This window comes from Meles meles, chromosome 1, assembly GCF_922984935.1.
Source record: "Meles meles chromosome 1, mMelMel3.1 paternal haplotype, whole genome shotgun sequence".
Taxonomy (NCBI): Eukaryota; Metazoa; Chordata; class Mammalia; order Carnivora; family Mustelidae; genus Meles; species Meles meles.
This window is the reverse complement of record NC_060066.1, coordinates 122,678,469-122,699,653: the sequence shown is the minus strand read 5'-3', so window position 1 is coordinate 122,699,653 and position 21,185 is coordinate 122,678,469. Positions and strand designations below refer to the sequence as shown.

Here is a 21,185-nt window from a genome sequence, read left to right as displayed (position 1 = left end):
CCTGCTCAGCCGGGAGACTGCTTCTCCCTCTCCCTCTGCTGTTCCCCCTGCTTGCACACTCTGTCAAATAAATAAAATCTTAATTAAAAAATAAATAAATAATAAAAAGTTTTTAAAATTAAAATAATAAAGTAAATTAAAAAACAAAGTTACCCAAGATTATAACTTCCATAAGCAGCAGAGCTGGACTGAAAGCCCAGGTCAGTTTGGCTCTCACTAGGCTCTGGTGGGAGCTGGGCGTGAATATTTTCTCCCTTGGTGAGGAAATGTCCTCCAACTGCTCTGTACAAATTATTTAGAGAATGCAAAAAAGGCTAGTTCTTCAGGCTACCTTATCTGACCCTCCCTCTCTACACCTCTGTTACTTTCTACTTCTACTTTCTCTTTCTTAAAACCTCTTTAGAACAAGGACGAGTGAAGAATACATATTTACAAAAAACTGTTTCTGACTTCTCAAAAATCTGCAATAATAAGCTTGAACAAGGAAGCTCCGGGCCCTGACATCTTGACATGGCCAGGAGGCTTTAACCATTGTTGCCAGCAGTCACACGCCTTTCTGACCAAAGGGAAGGAAGCCTCCCTCCCCAAAACAACTGTGAAGAAATGCAGGCCTTTCCCTGAGGGTAGGACTGTAAAAAAATGCTCTCAGCTTCACTTTGTCTTGTGTCAACCTCTATTCTCCCAGCCCTGGAGTATTCCTGTTGACTTGGGATAAGCTCTGCGCTCTAAAATATGAGATCCGTCCTGTCACCTACTCTCATACACCTGTTAGGATGTGCCAGGTGAGGCTTAGAAACTCCCAAATAATTCTGATTATCTGAGTGATACCTGGGACAATTCTGAGGTTGGTGCGCAGATAAGGCCATGCTGCACTCAGAACCTAGACTTCTCTTTTTTACATTTTAATTTACTTTTTTTTTATTAAGTAAACTCTGTGTCCAACATAGGGCTTGAACTCACCACCCTGGGATCAAGAGTCACCTGCTCTACCAACTGAGCCAGGGGCCCCTTCTTTTTATAAAGAAACACTGGCAGTTTATTCTCTTCTGTGCTGGAACCTGTCAGATTCCCAGGGCAGGAGAGCATTCCAAAGAGACATGAAGAAAAGGTTGTTTTAGGTAGTATGTTGAGGGTTCCCAAGATAACTCTCAAAGTTGGGTAATTGAGTAGGAAGACTCAGAGAACCCAGCATATAGTGGGATGGCTCTGATTTATTACAGTGAAAGGAAAGCACAATCAGCAACGGGAAAAATATATGGAGCAAAATCTGGGGCAAGCCAGGCACAGACCTTCCAGGGTCCACTTTCAGCTGAGTCCCAAAGAAGGTGCTTAATTTCCCCTAATAACGAGTTGTGGTAACACAAATGGCACGTTGGCCAGGCCGTTTTTGGCACAATTATTACTCCTTCTTGGTCATCTTGGCATCAAGGACCAAAAACTAAAAGATTATTTTTTAAGAGATTTTATATTTCAGGGGCACCTGGGTGGCTCAGTGGGTTAAGCCGCTGCCTTCGGCTCAGGTCATGATCTCAGGGTCCTGGGATCGAGTCCCGCATCGGGCTCTCTGCTCAGCAGGGAGCCTGCTTCCCTCTCTCTCTCTGCCTGCCTCTCTGCCTACTTGTGATCTCTCTCTGTCAAATAAATAAATAAAATCTTTTTTAAAAAAAGAGAGATTTTATATTTCAGAGCAGTTTTAGGTTCACAGCAAAAATGAGCAGAAAGTATAACACTCCCACAAAATCCTTGCCGCCACATCACAGTACAATATTTATTACAGTCAGTGAACCCACATCAACACATCATTGTCATCGGAAGTTCATAGTTGACATTAAGGGTCACTCTTGCTGTTGTATATTCTATGGGTTTTAACAAATGTATAAGACATCTGTCTACCACTGTAGTATCATACAGAGTATTTTCACTGCTCTAAAAATCCTCTGTGCTCCACCTATCTCTTGGAAACTGCTGATCGTTAAGCTGCCTTCATAATTTGACTTTTCCAGATGTCATACATTTGGAATCATACAGTAGACTTTAGAGATTGGCTTTTTCTATATAGTAATATTCATTTAAATTTTCTCCATGTCTTTTCATAGCTGGATAGCTCATTTCTCTTTAGTGCTGAATAATATTTCATTGTCTGAATGTACCACAGATTATCCATTTACCCACCTGGTTGTTTCCAAGTTTTGGCGAGTCCGAGTAAAGCTGCTAGAAATGGCTATGAACAGTTTTTAGGTGAATATAGCTTTCCGTTCTTTTGGATACATACCAAGGAGGGCAATTACTGGATCATATGGTAAGGGTATGTTTAGTTTTGTAAGAAACTGCCACTGTCTTCCAAAGTGGCTGTACCATTTTGTATTATCATCAGCAATAAATGAGAGTTCCTACTGCTCCATATCTTCTCTAGCATTTGGTGGTGGTGTTAGTGTTCTGGATTTGGGCCACTCTGATAGGTATGAAAGAGAACTTCAAACTTGCTCCCCTGTGCCCCAGCTACAGATGGGTAGTGCCATCTCATTGTTTTAATTTGCATTTCCCTGATGACATATGGTGTTTAACATCTTTTCAAATACTTATTTGCCATCCTACATTTTCTTTGGTGAGGTGTCTGTTAATTGAGTTGTTTACTTTTTAAAAAAGTTTTACTTATTTAAGTAATCTCTATACCTAGCATGGAGCCCAAACTCACAACCCTGAGATCAAGAGTTGGATACTCTACTGACTGAGCCAGCCAGCCGATCCTTGGCTTTTTTCCTTTTTTTTTTTTTTTTTTTTTTAAGGAAGTCCTACACCCAACTTGGAACTTGAACTGAGGCTCCTAAGATTAGGATCACACATGCTCTACTGACTAAGCCCATCAGGTGCCCCTTCTTTTTGTTCACTTTTAAAGTCTTCATATATTTTGGATAATAGTCCCTTTTAGGTGTGTCTTTTACGAATATTTTCTCGCAGCCTGTGGCTTGCCTTCTCATTCTCTTGATCTCCCACACCTTTTTAAATTGACATTTCTAAAATTTTTCATCAAAGGCTTAAGTGGTTCTAATGGATATAATTTGCTGTGGTTTATAAATATTGACATTTGACAATAATGCACTACTCCTTTAAAGATACTCAATGAAACTAGGCATTTTAAAAATACGTGAAGCTGCTTTGGAAATGAGAAATTGTATCTCATTTTTTTCTCCCTGTTCTAGTATTTTCATTCCACTTCCTTCATAAAATTTTATCCTAACATTTTTATGTTCACACCTCTTTTATTGGTCAAATGATTATATTTCTCTGTAAATATGTTAAAAAAAAAAACTTTTGACTTCCTAAGAATATAAGGCTCTAAGTTTTAAAACTTATTTTCTTTTTTTTTAAAGATTTTATTTCTTTATTTGACAGAAAGAGATCACAAGTAGGCAGAGAGAGAGAGAGGAGGAAGCAGGCTCCCTGCCGAGCAGAGAGCCTGATGCAGAACTCGATCCCAGGACCTTGGGATCATGACCTGAGCTGAAGACAGAAGCGTAACTCACTGAGGCATCGAGGGGACCAAAACTTATTTTCTTCTATATAACTGTTTTAACAGTTACTGTTTGTAAACAACTGATCCAAATAGCAGAGATGTATTATAAAAATTGGTAAATATTAAACACTAAAGGCAACATTTTATTGGAAATGTATCTTTTAATGTGTGTGTGTGTGCGTGTGTGTGTGTGTGTGTGTGTGTGTGTATATACACATATTTTTAAAATATTCTGGGGGGGTGGGCACCTGGGTGGTTCAGTCTGTTAAGTGCCAGCTGTTAAGCATCTGCCTTCTGCTCAGGTTATGATCTCAGGGTCCTGGGATCAAGTCCCACGCAGGGTTCCCTGTTTGGGGCGGGGGGGGGGGCGGGCTATCTGCTTCTCCCTCTCCCTTTCTCCCTCTCCCTCCACTTGTGCTGTCTCTTGCTTTCTCTCTCTCAAATAAATAAATAAAATCTAAAAAAAAAAAAAAAAAAAGTGGGAATCCGGAAAGTGAATCTCTTATAACATTCTGAATGTCCATGCATCCAGACAGACCTCACAAAACCATATGAATTGTATACTTAAGGAATTTTTAGAGGATAATATATCAAAATATATCAAAATGTTTCATTTTCATAGTACACTGGCTTGAGAACAAAACCTTTTCTCAACTTGATAGGTCTGCTAAAAAAAAAATTCAACTGACTAAATTTAATTTATTTCCTTATTTATTTTTGAGGGGAGTGGAAGGAGAGGGAGAAAAAGAATCTTAAGCAGGGTCCACACCCTGCATGGGGCTCAATCTCAAAACCCTGTGATGACCTAAGCCAAAACCAAGAGTTGGACACTTAACTGACCAAGCCACCCAGGCATCCCCAACTGAGTAAATTTAAAGAACTAACTGGCTTTTTTCCAAGGTTCCATGAATGGGGCAGGAACCCATTTAGCAAATTGAAAGAAGGTCCTAGGAGTTGTACAAAAATCGAAGGCTTTCATAGGCAGATAGAGGGTAGGACAAGAAAGTTAAAAAATTTGATTCTTTCAAGCAAGCTTACAGGCAGGGATCTTACCAGGCTGATGAGCTCACAAGGGCTGATTAGGAAATTCAAGACTGATTGGTTTAAAATTCCACTCCTAGGGGTGCCTGCGTGGCTCAGTGGGTTAAAGCCTCTGCCTCTGGCTCAGGTCATGATCCCAGGGTCCTGGAATCAAGCCCCGCATCAGGCTCTCTGCTCAGCAGGGAGCCTGCTTCCCTTCTTCTCTCTCTACCTGCCTCTCTGCCTACTTGTGATCTCTGCCTGTCAAATAAGTAAATAAAATCTTTAAAAAAAAAATTCCACTCCTAAACAGACTCAACTATAGAGAACAAACTGAGGGTGGCTGGGGGGAATGGGGAGTGGAGGGATAGGTTAAATGTGTAATGGGGATTAAGGAGGGTGCTTGTGATGAGCACTGAGTGTTACATGTAAATGATGAGTCACTACATTTTATTCCTGAAAATAATATTACACTATACGTTAACTAGAATTTAAATAAAAACCTGAACAAAATAATTAATTAATTAATTAATTAATTAAAATTCCACTCCTAGAAGAGGCTGAAACTGCATTAGCTATTAAATCTTGGTGAGGCCCAATAGTCAAACTATGGAAAGAGATGTCCATTGACAGATGAATGGATAAAGATGTGGTATACAGACATGATGGAATATTATACAGCCATCAAGAATGAAATCTTGCCATTTGCAATGATGTGGGTGGAACTAGAAAGTATTATGCTAAGCAAAATAAGTCAATCAGAGAAAGACAATTATTATATGATCCCACTGGTATGTGGAATTTGAAAAACAAGGCAGAGGATCATAGGGGAAGAGAGGAAAAATGAAACAAGATGAAACCATAAGAGGTTCTAATCTCAGAAAACAAACTGAGGGTTGCCGGAGCACAGCGGAGATGGGAAGGATGGGGTAGGTAGGTGATGGACGTTGGGGAGGGTATGTGCTATGGTGAGTGCTGTGAATTGTGTAAGACTGATGAATCACAGACTTATACCCCTGAAACAAATAATATATTACATGTTAATTTTAAAAAATAATAAGTAAGTAAATAAATAAATAACTGAAAATTCAAATGGCAAACAACTATATACACGCTCATGGACACCAACAAAACAAAGATAAGATCTTATTTCACAGAATACCTGGTATGAAAAAACTGCTGAAAGTTCAAAGCTGAAGAACATGGAAAATTTAAAATATCAATACCCGGGAAGTTTAATTTCAATAAACTCTTAAAATACAAACAAAGTAAAAATAGAATCTTGGTGAGGCTTAGCAAAAGTGACTCCATTTTGGGCCCATTGTTTCCAACAGGTCCTTGCTCATTTTTTTTTCTTACTTCCTCAGAATCTGGGTAGGAACTTGGCTGAATCCATTTGACCCCCTCCCTATTTAACTTCATTCTTTAATTGGGGGTGCCTGGCTGGCTTAGTTTGTAGGGCACATGACTCTTAATCTCAGGGTCGTGAGTTTAAGCCCCATGATGGGCATGGAGCCTACCCTACCTAAAAACAAAACAAAATGAAAAACACATTCTTTTTGCCTTGGGGCCTACTGCTAACAGCTTGATTTTCTCAATGGTCCCCTTTCAAATTCCAGCAAGGAGCTGGAAGCCCCAGCTCACTTCATTCCAAGGGAGTCATATCACAGGTCACAGATTAGCATGTGGCTCAGTACCACCTCTGGCCAGACAGCGAAGGTCACTTGGTATAAATCACGGCTACATAAGGTGGCCCCGTCAACAGCACTAGGAGGGAGACAATTCAATCAGAAGGGGCAATTGGTATTGCAAAGCCATACAGAGAAAGGGCTGTTAATCACACTTATTCTCTCATATGATTTTCAAAGCTTTGAGATATAACCTCTGAAACATTCCTTATTTCTTGTTAATAGCTTAAAATAAATCTGGTTTCAAGTTTATGACCCATCTGCTGAGTAGATCAATCCCATCTGTAATCCTGGCCAGGCTACACAGTTGGCAGCCACACAGAAATGTCTCTGGCAAAACACTGTATTGGAATTTAGATTCCTAATGGCAAGTAAAAAGTTAACAGATTTAGAAAATAAGACTGCAATAATATTTTAAAGGTGAATTTAGAATTTAATAAAAGTGTTAAATGCTATTTAGAAAACACTAATGGAGAACATTTAAGGTCACAGTTTGTGCTAAGTCCTGTTCTAAGCATTAACACATATCCTAAATTTGAGTCACATAAAATCTGATAAAGTAGCTAATAATAACATCCCCCATTTTAAGAGATAATGAAAGGGGCGCCTGGGTGGCTCAGTGGGTTAAAGCCTCTGCCTTTCGCTCAGGTCATGATCCCAGGGTCCTAGGATCAAGCCCCGCGTCGGGCTCTCTGCTTGGCAGGGAGCCTGCTTCCTCCTCTCTCTCTCTCTCTGCCTGCCTCTCTCCCTACTTATGATCTCTGTCAAATAAATAAAATCTTAAAAAAAAAAAAAAAAAGAAATAATGAAAGCAGAGAAAAGTGAAATAGTTTGTCCAAATTAAAATAATGGAGACAGAGTTTAAACTCGGGGGGCATCTGGGTGGCTCAGCTGGTTAAGTGTCTGCCTTCTGCTCAGGTCATAATCCCAGGGTCCTGGGATCGAGCCCCATGTCAGACTGCTCAGCGGAGAGCCTGCTTCTCCCTTTCCCTCTGCATGCTGGTCCCCCTGCTTGTGCTCGCACTCTCTCTCGCTCTGTCAAATAAATAAAATCTTTTAAAAGAATTTAAAAATGTGGGGCACCTGGGTGGCTCAGTGGGTTAAGGCCTCTGCCTTCAGCTCAGGTCATGATCCCAGGGTCCTGGGATCAAGCCCCACATCGGGATCTCTGCTCCACGGAGAGCCAGCTTCCTCCTCTCTCTCTGCCTGCCTCTTTGCCTACTTGTGATCTCTATCAAATAAATAAAATCTTTAAAAAAAAAGAATTTAAAAATGTACCAAGAGAAGAAAGTTTGTGTTTATATAGAGAACATGAGAAGAAATAAAACATTCTGTAACAACCCTCACTGTAGAGAACCCTGGAAGATGGTTTGAATAAGGAACCCATTATTTGTTTTTTTAAGATTTTATTTATTTGACAGAGAGAGAGAGAACACAATAACGGGAGTGGCAGGCAGAAAGGGAAAATCAGGCTCCCCACAGAGCAGGGGGAGCCTGATGTGGGACTCAATCCCAGGACCCCAGGATCATGACCCGAGCTAAAGGCAGTCACTTAACCAACTGAGCCACCCAGGCACCCAGGGACCCACTATTTGTAATTGGTGTCTGAAGTTGGGGCAGTCTTGTGGGACTGAGCCCTTAACTATGCAGTCAGTGCTAACTCTTGAGTAGTTACTATCAGAATTGAATTAAATTATAGAACACACAGCTGGTGTCTAGAGTTTGAAAATTGGTTGGTGTATGTGTTGGGGCAGAAGGGGAGAACCCACACATTTGTTGTCCAAAGTGAGTAGAGAAACAGTTTTAACTATTTACTTAGTGCCTACTATGTGTCCATCCTTATGCCTAGTGCTGGGAATGATTCACTGAAAGGCAGAGACCCTCCCTCTGGTGGCTCAAGATGACAAATTAGCAGATAATTACAGTGTATTCAGAATTAGTATTCAGCCAGTATACATTTGTATGGCTGTACCAATTTTGCATATCACCCTTGGAAAAAGTAGTACAATAGTGACAAAGAGTTTCCCAAATACATCATTTGTTCTTTATGCCTCAGAGACTTTGCACAGGCTAGCCTTAACTAGAATATCCTTTCCTTTTATTTGCCTAGTTAACTCCTAATAATTTTTAAGTAATCTCTATGCCCAACAGGGGACCACACTCACAACCCCGAGATCAAGAGTCACATGCTGCATGGACTGAACAAGCCAGGCTCCCCTAATAATTTTTAATTCTGAACTCCTACCTCTTCTGATTCAGCACTTTGAAATCATAACCAATAAACAGCATTGATTGTTCATATCAATGATACCCTGAATGTGCATACATGTATCAGATTTTTAATTCTTAGGTACTTCAGTCAAAGCTTCTTATATTACTTTAGATTTATAGTTGTTCTAAATAGTAACATGTTCAAAACACCAGAACATGTATTTTAGTTACACATGGAAGTTATTTTAATTCTTTACTCATTTATTCATGAATGACACACATTTTTTAAAAAGGTTTTATTTATATTAGAGAGAGAGAAAGCATGTATACACACAGGGGGAAGAGGAGGGAGACAAGCTGATTCCACTGAGCACTGAGCGCAGAACCTGAGGCAGGGCTCAATCCTACCACCAGAGATCATGACCTGAGCCAAAAATCAAGAGTCAGATGCTTAACTGAGTTGATAGCAGTTATATTTGTTTTATTTATTTATTTACTCATGAGAGACAGCGTCAGCGGCAGAGGGAGAAGCAGGCTCCCCTGCAGAGCAGGGAGTCTGATATGGGACTCAGTCCCAAGACACTGGGATCATAACCTGAGCCAAAGGCAGTCGCTTAACCAACTGAGCCACCCAGGGGCCCAGCATCTATATTTATAATAGCCCAAAATTAGATGCCCAAATGCTCATCAACAGATGATTGAACAAATTGTAGGAAATCCCACAATGGAATACTACTCAGTGCTTTTTAAAAAATAAAATAACCTGTTGATATAAGCAATGATAAATCTCAAGCTTATGCTGAGCCCAAAAAGCCAGGCAAAAAGGGAACTAAGTGTATGATTCCATTTATTTAAATTTCAGAAAAATGCAAACTGACAGAAAATGACTGCCTAGGGATGGAGTTGGAGGAGACGTGGATTACAAACTCAGGGGAACTTCTGGAGGTGATGCAAGATTGTTATCTTGATTGTGGTGATGATTTAATGAGTGCTATGGTCTGAATATATCCCTGCAAAATTTGTACATTGAAATTCTAACCTCCAAAGTGACCCTTTTAGGAGGTGTGTCCTTCTGGAGGTGTTTAAATCACAAGGCTGGAGCTCTCATACATGGGATTAGTGGTCTTACAAAGAAGACCCCAGGAGGTTCCCCACAAGTTCAACCATGTAAATACAGCTAAAAGGTGCCAACTATGACTCAGGAAGAGCATGTCCCTTGATCTTGGACTCTTTAGCATTCAGAACAGTGAGAAATAAATTACTGATATTTTTAAGCTATCATCTTTGTGGTATTTTGTTATAACAGCATGAATGGACTAAGACAATGTGTGTGCAAGTGTCAAAACTGATAAAACCAAACTTCCCAGCTTTATCTATATGCAGTGTAGTACTCCTAAGTTAAATACAGTAAAGTTTATTTAATGGGGGATAACAGTAATATCTTCAGGCTGTTGTGGGGTTTCATTGACTATGCTAAGCACTTTATCATAATACCTGGCTCCCTCAGTTTGGTGCTACTGAGACTCTCATATTAAACCTCTATCTCTCTTCTGAGCTCATTTCACTCAGAGTCTAGGGGTAAATGAGTATCTAGACTACACAGATCGCATGTGGTAAGGAATTTTTAAAAGATCACAGAATTTGGCAGTTGGAGTGTCACTAGATTAAACTCAATATACTTATTAACCAGACAGAAAAATACACATAAACAAAGGAAGAATGGGATTCAAAATTATTTTTCATTGCATTTTTAACTTGGCAATTCATTAAAGGTTGGAATCATCAATTTTCCTTGGGAAGTATATTTGTATAATGTACAGAAAAACGAGATCTAGTAGGAAGTAAAAACCACTTCTCTCAAAGCTTCAGTTTTTAATGTAAGATAAACTAGAAAGGATGATCACTCATGTACTACCTATCTAACTCTAAATATTAGTCACTCCAATCATTCAATATTATTTACTTATTACTTTAAAAAAGATTTTAGTTACTGGGAGAGAGGGAGAGGCAGACCAGGTGGAGGGGCAGAGGCAGAGGGAGAGGGAGAAGCAGGCTCTGCACTGAGCAGGGAGCCCTACCCATGGCTCCATTCCAGGCCCCTGAGATAATGACCTGAGCTGAAGGCAAAGGCTTAACCAACTGAGCCACCCAGGTACCCCTCCAACCATTCATTTAACTATCATTTATCTTTCCTTGCATTCTGTCATACCACAGTGTCCCAGTTTACCTCCTACTTCTCTGTCTTCTCTCTCCTTTCATCTTCATCCAGGTGTGGATTTTCCCCAAGGTTCCTGTCTTACCATTTTCCCCTCTTCTGTGTAGAAGCCAGTGAAAATTACCATCTCCACTTTCAAACTTCCAAACCCAATAGTTTCTAGGAAAGAGAAAATGATAAAAAGTGCAACAGGGGCAGCTGGCTAGCTTAGGCCAAAGAGTTGCAAAAATGCAACTCTTGCATTTGGGTAGTGAGTTTGAGACCCACCTGAAGAGAGTATATTTTAAAAAAAAAAATTTTTTTTTAAGTGCCACAGAAATCAAATAGGATGAAGAGTGAAAAAGGTCACTGAATTTTGGCAATAGTAATTAGGATGTCACCAAGTGAGCCATCTGAGGTTTCTGAGTAGGGGTGTCACACTTTGGGAATGAAGAATCTGGCAGTATTCTGAAGAATGGATTGGAGCCAGAAAGTATTAGGAATATTAATATCTAAAAGTAGATATGGGGGTCATAGATATAATTATGTAATCATTGGATTTAAATGTCATTAAATTCCAATGTTTCATCTTGGCATCCCAGCCATTACTCCGCCCATCAGCATATTCCCCAGCTCCCATACTGGACTATTTTCCGTCTCACAAGCCTATCTTTCCTGCTTCTACATAGCCTCCGGCTGTTCTCTGCTGATAACTGCCCATCCTCACAGCAGCTTTATAAACTTAAGTGCTTCTTGCAGCCTTCTATTAACTCCCAAATACCACGTATTTCCTCTAGGTTAACAATAGCTTTTGAGTGACAAGACCGATTCTGACTCATTTTTACACCTCCTCCCGCCTGCCTCCCTCCTCCCCCTCGCCCAGTGTTTACCACTTAGAATGCATCCGCAGAATGGATGAACTCCAGTAGGGAGGAAAAAAGGCACCTAACAAAGGCTTGTTGAATTCTACAGGCTTTACAGGTATAGTAGCTCTTTTAATGCTCAGATGTTTTAAGAGCCCATAACGAGGTCTTCTAGTCTTACAGCTGAATAAATTTGGGCTCAAACAATAAAACCTCCAGCCATACATTACAGCCAGCAGATAGATAGATGTAACCATTGCATCGGAATCACATGGAGGAATTAAGTCCTAATCATCATCCATTCCAGAGACTCTTAAAATTGTGAACCCAAGAGAATAGGGTACTCCGTAAGTCACGAATTCGCAAGGATATATCCATGCGAACCATTTCCTGCCCGGCTTTCAAGAGGAGAAACTGGGCCCCCAACCCAGATTCTAAAACATACGAATTGGGCCTTCAACCCCCTCCCCTGCCCCCAAACTCCCAGGGGAAATCTAAGAGTCGGACACCTGAGACCACCGCAGCGACCACAGCGTGCACAGAACGTGCGGAACTAGGAAGAGGAATTTCCAGCCCAGCTGGGCGTCTCTGATTGGCTGCCGGCTCAGCTTGGAACTCTGGGGCGTGTGACGTAACATCCGCCGGGCCCGCCATCTTGTTCCCAGGGGCAGTTGGCGGAAGAGATCGCGCTCCGTGGCCGCCGGTTCGCCTTCTGCTGGGAGTTCTCGCGCCCGCTTCTCGGCGTCTGCTTTCGATCCAGGGTCCTTTTGTCGGCGTTCCCGTTGCCCTCCCTCATCCATCTGGGGGACAGCGAGGCGGCCCCCTCTCCTGACGGCGTTCCATGGAGTAGGGTCCCGGACCGTTGTCCCGAAGAGCGAGATCGAGCTTGGCCCCCCTCCCCCTCCCTTCTCCCTCCCTCCTTCCTTCCGCCGCAACATGGCTAACAACAGCCCCGCGCTGACAGGCAACTCGCAGCCGCAGCACCAGGCGGCCGCGGCCGCGGCCCAGCAGCAGCAGCAATGCGGCGGTGGCGGCGGCGGCGCCACCAAGCCGGCGGTCTCGGGCAAGCAGGGAAATGTGCTACCGCTGTGGGGCAACGAGAAGACTATGAACCTCAACCCCATGATTTTGACCAATATCCTGTCGTCGCCTTACTTCAAAGTGCAGCTCTACGAGCTCAAGACCTACCACGAGGTGGTGGACGAGATCTACTTTAAGGTACGAAGAGTCTAGGCCTTGGGGGGGCCGGGATTGGGAGGGTTAAGGTCCGAGGACGGGTTAGAGGAAATGGGCGGAGGCGGCCCTTAAGGTCTGAGAATTTGTAGGTGCGGGATGGTTGGAGGCGGGGGGGGGGGGGGGGGGCGGCGGTCAGTAGTTGGCCTGGGAGGGGTCAAACTGGGGCCGCCCTCTCATTTCTTTTTCAGATTTTTAGGGCTGGAAGAGCCCGCCACTATTGAACTCTCTCCTCCCCCAACCTCCTGCCCACCCCTGGGGGGAGTTGGACGGGAGGGGTGGGGGAGGGGGAAAGAGTAACTGAATCCTCTCCAGTTTACAGCTTTAAAATTATTCCTTTTGACGTGGATCTACTCAGCGCCAACTTGTTGGTGCTTCTCCCGCTCACCCTGGGCCAGGGCGTGTATTGACTTCAATGTTGGCCTCGTGTTGTTGGTATTCTCTATCCGATCCAGACAGGGAAATGGTCAGTGCTTGTGTCGGGTGGGGGCGGGAGGGTTGAGGGTGGAGAGGTGCCAGGGCAAGAGGTGTACAGAAGGCCTGGAAATTTTCCCAGCAGGAAGTCAGGAGTAAGTGGTCTCAGTTACTTGTGCATTGGGCTTGTTTAGAATTATCTGGGCCCTGGGCTTCTGCGGCAGGGTCGGTGCTGGCTTGGCTGTGCTGGGGAGCTCACCTGGCGCCTCCTCACTGCACTCTTGTCTCAGTTCTTGTTTCGTTAGCAGGATTGACTCAGTCTTGCAGCGAGGCTCGGAGCAGCCCAGGGTCGCAGGTAGAGGTATGCACTATTAATCATGCTCAATCGCCATAAATGCATTTCCCTGATTAAATGAACGGCTAATTAGGTATTTTTTGGCCATTGGTTTTGGGCTTTTCTTCACCAACTAGATAGGTTTTCTCCACTTCCTTGCAAATTATGTAGTTTTAAAGCTATCTTCCAGGCCTCTTAAGGTTAATTAATATTTAAAGGAATATTAATAAGTCTTAATGATCTTTAAATATTTTAGCAAGCGCATCTAACAGAATACCGTCTGTTTTGTGTATTTGACTCCTAAAACATTTGACAGACCACATATTTTCTGTGATCTGAACATACCTGTAGCGGTGCTAGCAAGAGGAAATTCTTTATTTGCCTTTAGGTTATATTTTGTCCCCCCCACACCACCCCGTTAAGTGATTAGGTTATTGAAGAATTTTGAGATACTAGTTGTTTTTGATAGAAAAATCGTAGTTTGAGAATACAGTTCAACTTTGGGTATGTAAAGTACACTGAAATTTTCTTATCCTTTTACAAGAATATTGTAAGTGTAATACTATGAACTAGGTTTTTTATAGCTTTTAAAAGGTAAGGCCTTTTTCAGTATGGATACAGTATGGTGAATATTCTTAGCTTTGTGTAGTAAACTTCAAACAATTGAAAATTGGGTTCCTGCTCTTTCTGTAGCAGGTTCTGTTTAATAATACAGGCAGATGTTAACGTGATAGAGGAAAAGCTTGTTTTCTCAAATTCAGATACTGTGTTTTGAAACAATTTTAAAATGTACTAGAAATTATTTAAATTTAGTTATAAAATTAAAGATCCAGTCTTTGTTATCAAGATGTCCAGATTAAATAAATCATTGACATATGTAGACTTCTAGTTCTAAGTTGATTTCGTGTTGTGTCCACCCCTTTGCTAGCCTTTAAGGAACTGAAACATCTTCCATACAGCAAACTGGGGGGAAGGAAATAAAACCGAAAAGCAGTGCTGAGCATAATAGTGTAGTGCTCACATTTAAATGCATGCTTTTCTGTCTGAAGCCACAGAGAAAAAAGATCATAAAAGTGTAACCATTGGTGGGGTAAAAATACAGTTTTAGAAATGCATACTGAAAGAACAGAATTTTATTTTGATTTTGTTTTAAGTTAAGAAATAAAGATTTTTCTAAAAGACCTTGAGTTATATGTTATTGAGCTAATATTCTTTGCCATTTTTAGGTAAAGTATGTGGTTTTTATAGGGTACTCACCTCAACAAATATGATACTGTATCGATTATATTTAATATAATGACTAGTCACACTCAGTTTTTAACAGTTTATATTCTGGGGAAAAATTGAATTGGTTCATGTAATTAGGCTGAAAATAAATTACAAGAATTATCTGTGTAGGTGTGGCCCTTATAATTTCATCTCTAATCAGGAATGAACATAATGCCTGTTCATGGTTTTTAAAAAAAAAAGTACAAATGAATTTCCATAATTTTGCATTAGAAGTAACTTGTTACTGTTTTAACATGCATATACTTCAAGTCATTTTTTAAAAATTTCATGATGTAGAATTTTAAATCACCATAAAATTAAGGGCATTGAGTTTTTTTTAAATAAATACTACTTGCTTCAAGTTGGAGCCTTAAATCCATTTTAAAATGAGAATTTCTGTTTTTTTAACAACTCATAAAAAGATACAAAATTGATAGAACATCAGATATTTTTTTACATGTATATGAGACTCTTAGAAATCTCTTGGCTCCACAAGTATCAGCTCTCTACAAAGCTATTAATGGGATTTCTGCTCATAAAACTGTTGAGGTTTTGTTAAACTCCCAGCAGTTTTATTGCTGCTCTTTAAAAGCTCAGCAGTTTTTGAAAGATGGTTTACATGTAAACAAAATACATGCATCATGTCCAAGTAATCAGCTTCCAAACTTTTGGAAAAAGCTGCTCTATTAGGGACTTGGGTTTACTTTAATCATAGTTTTAAAAAAAATTTGAAGTATGAATGTTTGTTGTGTTCCTCTTTTCTATTTCAGGTCACGCATGTTGAACCATGGGAGAAAGGAAGCAGGAAAACAGCAGGCCAAACGGGGATGTGCGGAGGGGTAAGTAGAAGTACGTGCATTTTTCAGTTTTTCTGTGTCTGATAACATAAGTTTAAAATTAGGAAACTAAAAGTAATAGTTACTCAAATGACAGTTGGCAAAGCTTAGAAGTCTGTTTTTATCTAAATTCAAGTGTCTGGTGAATGGGATTAGAAAGTTGCTGTTTATTAATGCTCTATTCTTAGTTCTGAGTTATATCTTATTATTAATACCTAATGGGATTAATAAGTTGGTATTAAATATTTGTTAGTTATTTTGCTACTTTTTCTTAACTGTTTCCCCTAAAGGTTCGAGGTGTTGGAACAGGAGGAATTGTTTCTACAGCTTTCTGCTTATTATACAAATTATTTACTCTGAAGCTAACTCGTAAGCAAGTGATGGGTCTCATAACACACACAGACTCTCCATATATTAGAGCCCTTGGATTTATGTATATAAGGTAAACATGCATTTATCTACATTTCCATTTAACTCACATTTTAATTCACATAAGCCTAATCAATCTTTTGTAATTCTAGGTACACACAGCCCCCTACAGATCTCTGGGACTGGTTTGAATCCTTCCTTGATGATGAAGAGGTATGTCACCAAGGGTAATAATTAGTTTTCTTCTGATTACTCTCGTTAAAAAGATATAAAAATATCTTTTATTTATTTATTGGAAGTTTAATGTTTTTCAGGATTTTCTGTACTTAAATTTATTTCTCTCATACTTTTGGAATTGCTGTCCTTTTTCTAAGACTTAGTGGATTTTATATGTCTTAGGTTAACTTTCTTAAATTTTCTCATTTCTTAATTGTTTAAATGGTTTTGGTAACTATTGCAGTTTTTTTCTTTCTAATTGAGTTTTGTATATGGCGTTGATCTTGACTTGTGCAGTTGATAGTGACTTTTTAAGTGGGCCATGCTGAAGATTGAGGTGTTAAGACATGCGCATACAACACTAATTATAGCGCTTTATTCTCTTGGAACTTCAGCTCTCTATGCTCTAACTGCTTCCACGTATTAATACTCCCACTTGCACAGGAGTGCAGAATTGAAGAGGTGGGTGGGATTTAAGTAGGGTGAGAGTTTAGAGGATTTATTCAAAGTGATCAAAATACTACAATATTCAGTTTCTGACTTCTAATATGTTATTTATAAAGCCAGACGAAAACCCTAAAATTAGGTTCTTGTTTTTTAATTTAAAAAATGTTTTTTAAAAAAAGTAAGCTCTATACCCGGTATGGGGCTTGCACTCATGACCCCAAGGTCAAGAGTCATATGTATCTAAGACTAAGCCAGACCAATTCTCCTTTTTGTTTAGTTATAAATGTAGTTTGTCACTCAGGCTTAACAAGGGTGGAGCTTGTTACATATGTTCAGGAAACAAGTTACTTTCAGAAACATTGCTGTGTCGGATTTAAATCATATGTATTAATATGCTTACAGAATGAAGTCTAAGATCTCAAAAAGTACTTAATACATACCTGTATTGTCCATACATCTGCCCCCACCACTTTGTGTTTTAAGATTCATAAAGTAAATTTTGAGTGCTGCGCTTCAGTAGTCTCATTTAAAACATTTATCCAAAGAATTTGTTGAATTAAAGGAGAGTTGAAATAGAGATCTTTCTAGTGTGTTATTATGTGCAGACCTAAAAAAAAGTCTCACTCTTGTAGACATGGAAAATTTTTGTCTGCATTTTCTTGGCAGGGACTGTTCACTGAACTATTCATATTTCTGAAGAATAAAAATATGTATTAGGTGTTAAATCACAATCTTTAAAGTTGCTTTTCTTTTTAGAAGAGATTTTTCAGGCCAAAGGACTTCTCCCTTCTGTATTTAAAAAGCATGTCCCTCTTCATAATTGGTATTGCATTAGGTTTGTTTCTGAATGCTTCTGTTTAATCTGTTTTTTATTGTATTTACAAACCTGAGGATCTCTATATAAGCTAACTTATTGTTTTCTTCCTTAGATATCTGCAGCGATTATATTTGGAAATACTGTATATCTGAACACTTAAATGTGTGTGAGTGCAAGCAGTTTTACCTTTAGCTCTTGTTTTCCTGTTTAGATAACAAATCTCACTTTCCTTGTGTGCTTGCACTATAGGTTTGGGACTGACAATAGCTGACTAACATGTCCTGAGCTGTGAGAGGGCATAGCAAGAAGGCCTTCATGCGGTAATGACCCTTTTCAGAGACAATGGTCATCATGGATTATGCGTTTCCAATTATTTGTTCATTTATTTATTTTCTACATAACTCTAAATTAGAAACCTCACTGCTTCATGGCAGTTGGTTTGCTATTGCTTCCAGTTTTATTAGGGCTTCATTTTATATTAGAGCTGTTAAAAGATACTCTTTAGACAGGATTGTCTGAAGTAGTTCATATGTAGTTAGGCTACAGTGTTAGGAATGATGTGTGCAAACGTGTCCATGGAAAGAAATACATAATTAGTAGGTACGTGGAATGTTTATTTAAGTTTATTGTTCCACAGAGTTTAGTAATATAAGGGGCTGTTTCATATTCCTGTTAACTGAGTGAATTAGTATACTTCATGCCCATGAGGCTGCAGGATTTGTTCTCACCTGCATGCACACACTAAGCCCAAATATTTCTCTGTATCATTCATTACCAGATTAGTAGGGTACACAGATTACAATTTTTGTTAGAATTTTTTGTATTTGAGATTCCAAAGATGGTAATATTTTTATAGTATACATGTGTGTGTTGAAATTAATTTTTTTGACGGCTAGGGTATCTTTTGTGTTTTTGTAGGACCTAGATGTGAAGGCTGGTGGAGGCTGTGTAATGACCATTGGAGAAATGCTACGGTCTTTTCTCACAAAACTGGAGTGGTTTTCTACCCTGTTTCCAAGAATTCCGGTTCCAGTTCAGAAGAACATTGATCAACAGATCAAAACCCGGCCTAGAAAAATCAAGAAGGATGGGAAGGAAGGTGCTGAGGAAATAGATAGACATGTTGAACGCAGGCGTTCAAGGTAACATACCTCTTGGAATTACTTTAAAAGTAATCTTTGTACAAAGGTCCTTGGAAATCAGTGGAAAACTCTCAAGAAATTCTGTGTATGCTGTTCATTTTATGAGTTTGTCGCTTTTAAGTCCAAAAGGTCATTTTTTTCTACCTTTCAGGGTGTTTAATTGTTCCTAACATGTCTGTGTATGTGGGGAATCTAAATGAATAAAACAGAAGTTAAATTTTTAGGATTCGTTTTATTCGTTGACATTTCTTCTTCCTTTCTTAAATATTAGGTCTCCGAGGAGATCACTGAGTCCACGGAGGTCCCCAAGAAGATCAAGAAGTAGAAGCCATCACCGGGAGGGCCATGGGTCTTCTAGTTTTGATCGAGAATTAGAAAGAGAGAAAGAACGCCAGCGACTAGAGCGTGAAGCCAAAGAAAGGGAGAAAGAAAGGCGAAGATCCCGAAGTATTGATCGGGGGTTGGAACGCAGGCGGAGTAGCAGGAGTAGGGAAAGGCATAGAAGTCGTAGTCGAAGTCGGGATAGGAAAGGGGATCGAAGGGACAGGGATAGGGAAAGAGAGAAAGAAAATGAGAGAGGTAGAAGACGAGATCGTGACTATGATAAGGAGAGAGGTAATGACCGAGAAAAGGAGCGAGAGCGATCAAGAGAACGGTCCAAGGAACGGAGGAGTAGGGGTGAGGTAGAAGAAAAGAAACACAAAGAAGATAAAGATGATAGGCGGCATAGAGATGACAAAAAAGATTCCAAGAAGGAGAAAAAACACAGTAGAAGTAGAAGCAGAGAAAGGAAACACAGAAGTAGGAGTAGAAGTAGAAATGCAGGGAAACGAAGCAGAAGTAGGAGCAAAGAGAAATCAAGTAAACATAAAAATGAAAGTAAAGAAAAATCAAATAAACGAAGTAGAAGTGGCAGTCAAGGAAGAACTGACAGTGTGGAAAAATCAAGAAAACGGGAACATAGCCCCAGCAAAGAAAAATCTAGAAAGCGTAGCAGAAGCAAAGAACGTTCCCACAAACGAGATCACAGTGATAGTAAGGACCAGTCTGACAAACATGATCGTCGAAGGAGCCAAAGTATAGAACCAGAGAGCCAAGAGAAACAACATAAAAAAGATGAGACTGTGTGAAATTTTTTTTGTAAAAGTGGATCACATTGAATCCTATAAATGTTTGATTAAATCTGCTTTCTTTTTTCCTCCCAAGTTGAAATTGTGCAGTAGTTAACGCACTCTTCAAGCTCCCTGTAGGCTGCATTTTCATTTCCTCTTTTGTGTAGGGAAGTGCCTTTGTAATCCCATTTATTGCATTGATGTTTTCACCCAGTTGTTGAGTTTGATACATGATGCACAGATTGTTCTTGCATTTTTATTGTTTAATTGTTTTTGAGATGTACAGTCTGTACATATGTCCTGAAAATGTTTTAATTCCTTTGGCATGGTTGCCATGTTGGTTAAATTTGTATAAGGCAATAAACTGCCACTAATTCTATTTTTGTTTTGTAGGTGTGGGATTATGGTTTGTGTACTGAAGTTAGCATGGCTGTGCTTTTCATAATAGAATGCTAAAGACTTTGAGAATGGATCTTGGATGTCTATAATAGGAGAATTTTGTGCTTTCGGTGTACATGAAGGCAGCAGTTGTAGGATTAACATTCTTGTCCACTGTATATTATCTTGGAAGGCTCTTGTTAATATGTTACACTTAATATTCTCCACAGTTAACTTTAGAGAGATTCATGACAAGTTAGTTTCTGATGCAGAGGTTTCAATTAGGCTGTGATTTGATCAAAAGTCCTTTTAGCATTCTACCTCAAAGGGACACTGTTAGTATGCCTAAAATTTATTCACTTAGTTTTTCTTTTTTATGTGGAAAAATACATGACATGTAATCTTTTTTCTTGAATTTCTCAGATTTTAAAGTACTATATTAAAGGAAAAAATTAATGTCTAAAGCCTAGCATTCTTGCAGCAACCCTATACTAACGTGAAATTGGGAGAGGATGGGGCAGATGAGTAGAGAAATAGATTCAAGCCTCAAGCTTCCAAAGCATTTTTATAAATGGGAAAAAACTTAAATTATGAGACAGCTTGATATAGTGTCCTTTTTTTAAAATTGAAAACTTTTTTTATTGATAATGAAGATGGCTGTTTGAGTTTTTAAACTTAATCTAGAACAGAGAAATATTAAAAAGTAATGCTGTGCTGCATTATTTAAGATTATCAGCAAATTATTTGATAGATTGTTCTTATGACTTGTATTCTGATTACAGAGAACGATCATGAGTGTGGAATAAATACTGGATTAAATCCTTTATTCTGGGTGTTGGCTTTTCCCCCATTTGTCAACATTTTTTTTTTAAGTATTTTTATTGTGGAAATTGGTAACAGTGTTAGAGTCACACTTTGTGTAGAGGGATGGATATCTCAGTGCCCAGATGACAAGTGAATTTTAAACATGTAGACTAGAATTGGACATATGTGATAGTCAATAATCCTTACTAGAGTTCTTAATATTGGCAGTTCCCTCTGTCCGTGAGTGTTCTGTGTGTCATTAGGTGGTTCTTTCGATTGGGAGATGACTTACTTTTCACATCAAAGGTGCTTATTGAGATACTT

General features: G+C 39.6%; 1 protein-coding gene across 3 annotated transcripts; it reads left to right on the top strand.

Moving 5' to 3' along the window:
* Positions 1–12,110: 12,110 nt before the first annotated feature.
* On the top strand, positions 12,111–20,883 carry PRPF38B (pre-mRNA processing factor 38B). 3 transcript variants are annotated; one of them, XM_046012267.1, is made up of 8 exons: positions 12,111–12,708; positions 13,039–13,189; positions 13,446–13,498; positions 15,511–15,579; positions 15,867–16,018; positions 16,098–16,158; positions 18,344–18,567; positions 18,839–20,883. In XM_046012267.1, exons 1-8 carry the CDS (start codon positions 12,427–12,429, stop codon positions 19,695–19,697), a joined length of 1,851 nt encoding a protein of 616 aa, XP_045868223.1. In that variant the 5' UTR covers positions 12,111–12,426; the 3' UTR covers positions 19,698–20,883. The 3 variants fall into 3 exon arrangements, with proteins under 3 accessions (XP_045868223.1, XP_045868232.1, XP_045868241.1); XM_046012285.1 differs by lacking the exon at positions 13,446–13,498 and having other exon boundaries at positions 12,577–12,708; XM_046012276.1 differs by lacking the exons at positions 13,039–13,189; positions 13,446–13,498 and having other exon boundaries at positions 12,114–12,708.
* The last annotated feature ends 302 nt before the right edge of the window (positions 20,884–21,185 follow it).